This window comes from Quercus lobata, chromosome 8, assembly GCF_001633185.2.
Source record: "Quercus lobata isolate SW786 chromosome 8, ValleyOak3.0 Primary Assembly, whole genome shotgun sequence".
Classification (NCBI taxonomy): Eukaryota; Viridiplantae; Streptophyta; class Magnoliopsida; order Fagales; family Fagaceae; genus Quercus; species Quercus lobata.
The window spans coordinates 53,975,893-53,981,437 of record NC_044911.1 but is presented as its reverse complement, the minus strand read 5'-3'; the positions used below and the strand labels follow the sequence as shown (position 1 = coordinate 53,981,437).

The window sequence follows — 5,545 nt, the reverse complement described above, 5'->3', positions numbered from 1 at the left end:
TTACCTTTGCAAATATTTTACATCGAAACAAACGGAGCGTGAGATACTAGGATTTAGGGAAGCACATGCAAGAAATTCAGGATCATTCTCCAATATAGCCATTTCTTTCTCTTCCAGGGTCACCCATGCCTCAGTCCCATCACCCCATGGGGTTTCACTGAATATTATTAAATTTCTAAATGCAGGGCCGACTTTACCCATAATACCAACCCAAAATGGCTTCCCCCAACCAAAATCAATATCGTTAAAAAACCTAAGCCAGCATGTAACCGCACAAACATCTGGTTTTGGTTCTGCAGAAAACATATCTTCTAATTGGTCAAAGACATTGGAGAAAGCCAAAAAACCTTCATCTCCTTGCAAACTGTCCGCACTATCGCTATCAAACCCTGCGATGGATTCGTTTACAAGGCCCACCAATTCATGCAACTCTTTCTCTTCCATAGCCAAATCAACTGCAGCGGGTGCCCACCAAAATATATTTCCAGTAGAAGCATCTGACAAGTGTGGCTTCATTCGTGTCCTCAAGTTCACTGCTTGGACCAGTATGGTCATGGATTTATTTTTCAGCCCAACTGATTTGGCTTTAGAAGCTGCCATGCAGTGTTTCCAAATGAAACATGTCAATGCCTCCGTGCGTGTTGGTTTTGGAACTAGTTCGCTTTTCGCTTTGGACCTCAGAGTGGCTATTGCTTTTTCATGGAACACAAACCTTCTCGTAACATAATCACCTTCTTTGAACCACAAGTTTTCCATTGTAGCTATATACTTTTGTGGAAGTGAATCTCTTGGGGGAAACATGATTGATCCCTCAAAAAAATTTGGATGTATAACTTTTTCTGGAGACCTAGTAAAGGTGGCAGCCCAAGAATGAAGGAAAATACTCGCAGTTGATGCATCTGCAACCTTATGTGAGCAGCTCAACCCGATTGCTATTCCACCACAATCAAAGAGGTTCAACTGAACAGCCATTTGACCTATAGTGGTATTTGTTCCCTTGCAAAAGGCATGGTACGGAACAAATAGACTCAATAAGTCTGTTTCTAGGTGCTTAAGGAACTCAGACATGGAACAATTAACACGAGCTTCCAGAAAGGGAACACCCGTGTCAAATTCATGGATGAAAAGGTTGTCTTTTATGTTCCCAGAAAATGGGTAAAAGATATTGAGGGTGACTGACAAGGAAGTTTTAAGCTGTGCAATAATTTGGGACATGTCGAGATTGAGATTGGTCATGGGGTAGAAGAAGACTGTGGGAACATAAGTTGCAGGAGTGACCTGATCCAAGAGGGTGAGTTTGTAGGGTTTCAGATGGTGCAATGTTAGTGAAGATGGTTTGATTGTTTCTTTTGAAATGATAGTGACCTCAACCTTCATCATATTGGCACACGAATTACTTAGTATTGAGTAATCTCTTTTCTTATTTGCAAAAGATCACGTTGCCTCAGTAGTTCGTGGTCCTAAATGTGTTGCTAAGAGCTTTCCTTTTATAAGCATCTTGCTCAATGAAGCTCTACAAAATAGTAATGTTATCGTTACAAACTATTTTACAATATTTTTACAAAATATTAGTGAGATCATATAACTTTTTATTGGTTTTCACCTAAATCAACTATTAATATCATTTTTTTATTTACTAATAACTACTTATCACATAAGTAGTTTGTAAATTTTTTTATAAAAACATTTGTATTTTTAGCATTAGTCATAATAGAAACCGACGACTTTGAGAAGCGGTTTACTTGTTCAAGGAACTTTCTTAAATGATGATAGTTGAAGCAATCAATAACCCAACCATAATCACATAGATTGAGGATGGTTTGAATTTTTCCAAGGAGGACATTGGTTTCAGATGTTCATTTTTCTTTTGTTCTCTTTGTATATTATGCAAAAAGGCTATAAAAGCTCTTTTAAAAGTTTGGGTAATAGTCATTTTAGACCTTTATCTTTTATTTTTGTCATTTTAATCTTGCAAATATGTAACTCGATTGAAAAGCTTCAGCCGATTGAAATAAAATTGCAGCTGGCTCATGGCACATCTTTGTTCAATAATAATATTGTTGTCTAAATCAAGGTAGAAATTAAGTGTGATCACACTTATCCGAAAGAAAAATCAATTGTAGCAACTCTAGTTGTTGTCAGTTGTCACCGAGATTGAGAAGCTTCCCGCTTGAAATAAAACCGGCTCATGTGTCATACTTGTATCCCAAAGAAAACTCAATAGTAGCAATCTCCAGTTGTTGTCATGTAACATTAAAAATGAGATTGGTAAATTGTAAATTACACTACTAAAGTTTTGGAATGTTTAGATTTTACATCCCAAAGTTTCAGAATTTAGATTTTACCCTCTGAAGTTTTGGAGTGTTTAGATTTTACATCCTGACATTTCAGAATTTAGATTTTACCTGCTAAAAAGAATGATAAATTGTAAATTACACTACAAAAGTTTTGGGACGTTTGGATTTTACACCCTAAAGTTTCAGAATTTAAATTTTACCCCATAAAGTTTTGAGGTGTTTGAATTTTACACATTGACGACTAACGTTTCAAAATTTGGATTTTACCTCCTAAAGTTTAGGGGTGTTTAAAATTTACACCTCCAAATTTTAAAACTTTAGGATGTAAAATTCAAATAGCCCCAAACTTTAGGGAAGTAAAATCCAACGCCCCTAAAATTTAGGGGGTAAAATCCAAATTATGAAATGTTATGGTGTAAAATCCAAACACCCCAAACTTTAGGAAGTATAATCCAAATTCTAAAATTTCATGATGTAAAACCCAAATACTCCCAAACTTTAAGAGTGTAACTTACAAATTACCCAAAGGAAAAATATTACTTGAAACTTCTTGTTATTTGCACCTAATAAAATTAGTATTTAGCAATAAAAGGTGACAACGGATTAGAGCTGCGAACTATGTTGATCCATCTATGAAATTTAATGATGTAGTAGATTAATAATATTCTTCTATCCAAAAATATAAAATAGAGAAGGAAAATTTTTTTTCCTAATGTTACACAGAATTCGTCAGTAACCCGATCGTCCTCGAACGCTCCAATGGGTACCTGAAGAATAATAAACCGAGAACCAAACAGAGAGCCCTAGTGGGGTGCCGGCCAAAGACCTTCCGAATGTTAAGTCAGTGAATGAGAAATCTCCAAGAACTCTATAGTGAGAGAGCAAGGGATTTTTCCGCGTACCTTGGAAAAGAGAAAACTTCTTGTTTATATAATGATGCGGAGTAGACCTAGATCCCGGGAATACAAGGGTTTTCCTTATAGGGAGGAGGTGGAGTTAATGTCACCGAGATCTTTGGGAAATCTTCCCATATTGGGAAAATGAAAATCACATAGTATTGTTTTGGCATGTGGCGCGCAAGCACAAGAAATTTCCATATAGGAATATGTGTGGAGATCACACGAGGACACATAGGATCCGTCGGTATGCCTATTCGTCCTTCGATGTGATCCGTCTACTTAGTACGGGACATCCATCCGTCGGCTTGGAATGGGCTCGTCTACTTGGTCATCACGAGCGAGCATTGTCCTATTGCTATAACCTGACCTTCAGCTTTTATGGTGCTAGGTACGAGCTTCTAGACTGACCCCTCTAGAGATCGACGTCTACTGGTGCCGTCGACTCACAATTGTGGTGATGTACATTCTCTTGACGGGTTCTAAAGTTAAGGATTCTTTTCTTATTCCAAAAATATCCTGATCATTTCCAAAAGCAATAAGAAGAAGTTGACCGAGTAATTAAGTGCTTAGGAAAATTAGCAAAATTATTTAGAAAGTCTGTTACCTAAAATGAAAGGAGGAGAAGAAAAAAAAAATAACTACTTTTTTAAGGTTTATAATTTTTTTTTTTTTTCAAGGCGGGGTGTTCCAGTGTGACCACACTAAATTGCACTTATAGCGCGGCCACTGCAGACCCATTTCTTATTTATGAGACCTGAATTGTACTTGGTGCCGCCAGTACAAACCCACTTCTTATTTATGAGACCTGAATTGCACTTGGTACCACCCCCTACGGACTCTTTTCTTATTTATGAGACTATTCTTCAAGAAAGATAATAGCATCATTGATAATTCTGGACCCATCTCTAGGTTTATAGCCAAAGAAAATCCTAACCTCATTTTTCTGCTGCTTCCTCCATCTCATGTAGGTACTAGTCTAGGAAATGAGACCTTCAATTATTCTTATGGTAGTACTATTTTGGCAGCTCCTGGCCTCCAGTGGTGAGTTGTGCCAGGACCACGAGGCAAGTTATGGTACAAAGTTGGGCCATTTTCGGTGGTCCCAACATTTTCCTCCAGTGACTTCATTGGCTTCCAAATAATCCCAATCCCGATTACTTGGCTATGATGTGTGAATTCAAATTGTCTATTAAGGTTACTATTGTAAATTGTAAGTGGTTACATATCACTTATATACGAACTTTTTTTTTTTCACCATTCACGCTCTGCCATATCACAATTGTGATAAAGAAGTTATGTAATAGTTTGCTATACTAAATTTTTTCCTTCTTTTACTCTTTATATCTATACATGGCCAGTGATAATCAGATTCTTTTTTCTTTTTTTTTCCATCACTATATATTCAATAAAGTAGCATGCTTTAATGTATGTGTTTCTAGTATAGTAGAAACCGCTTTATACATGATATATCATTTTTTTTTACATTACTCTTGCTCTTGGTGGTTACTTAAGCACAAAATTTATACAACTAAAAATTGTTTTCCACCATTTCTCTGCTCATAAATATATGGATAGAGATGTAGATTCATTAGCATCTACATAAGGTTAGTAGTCTCTAACTACTAGGAACTACATTTTGGAACAAAAGAATTTCCATAATTTCACAAGCATAAGGGACTAAATATTTTAGTCAAAATAATTTTGGCATCATTAGAGCATTCTTATCAAACATGTCAAAAAATATAGCATTTAGCATCTCAAAACCCAATTTTATAACATATAACACACCACTTTACAATACCACCTATATCAAAACTTCTATTTTTTTTACCATTTCATTTAAATAATGTTTCTTTATTATTTTTTAATAATTTTTTATTTCTCCTCTCTCTCCTTTATTTCTTCTCAGTGGATCCCACTGAATAAAAAAATAATATATGGTTTACCATTGGTGAACAGTGCAGTCTCAAATATGAGATTGCACTGTTCATCAATTGCAAAAATTATACCATTTAGAACATTTGATGGAGCAAGATTTTGGGTTAAAAATGCTAAAAAATTAAGATTTTTAGCATTTGAAAGGTTTGATAAGAATGCTCAACAATTGTATAATATTTCTATTCATTCTCATTTAACTTTTGGCACAAATACAAGTGTCTACTTTATACAAGGGCATCATTGTATCTTTATTATTTATAAAATAGGAATACCAACTTAAAAATGACACCATTTTTCTTAACAATAGGAGTGCCCTTTTAGCATAAACATTTTCACACTTACACAAAAAATTATTTTTATCCCAATTCTCAATATAATTCACATAGTTGAAATTTATCATCAACTATTTTA

At 35.2% G+C, this 5,545-nt stretch overlaps 1 protein-coding gene across 1 annotated transcript; it reads right to left on the bottom strand.

Annotated features, from left to right (window-relative positions):
• Positions 1-1,380, bottom strand: LOC115957081 (stemmadenine O-acetyltransferase-like). The gene has a single exon (XM_031075317.1). The coding sequence runs from the start codon at positions 1,378-1,380 to the stop codon at positions 1-3; it is 1,380 nt and encodes a 459-aa protein (XP_030931177.1).
• Positions 1,381-5,545: the final 4,165 nt, after the last annotated feature.

Bases quoted from the DNA above. Each gene is read 5' to 3' on its own strand.
- LOC115957081 (XM_031075317.1), bottom strand. From the start codon at position 1,380: ATGATGAAGGTTGAGGTCACTATCATTTCAAAAGAAACAATCAAACCA.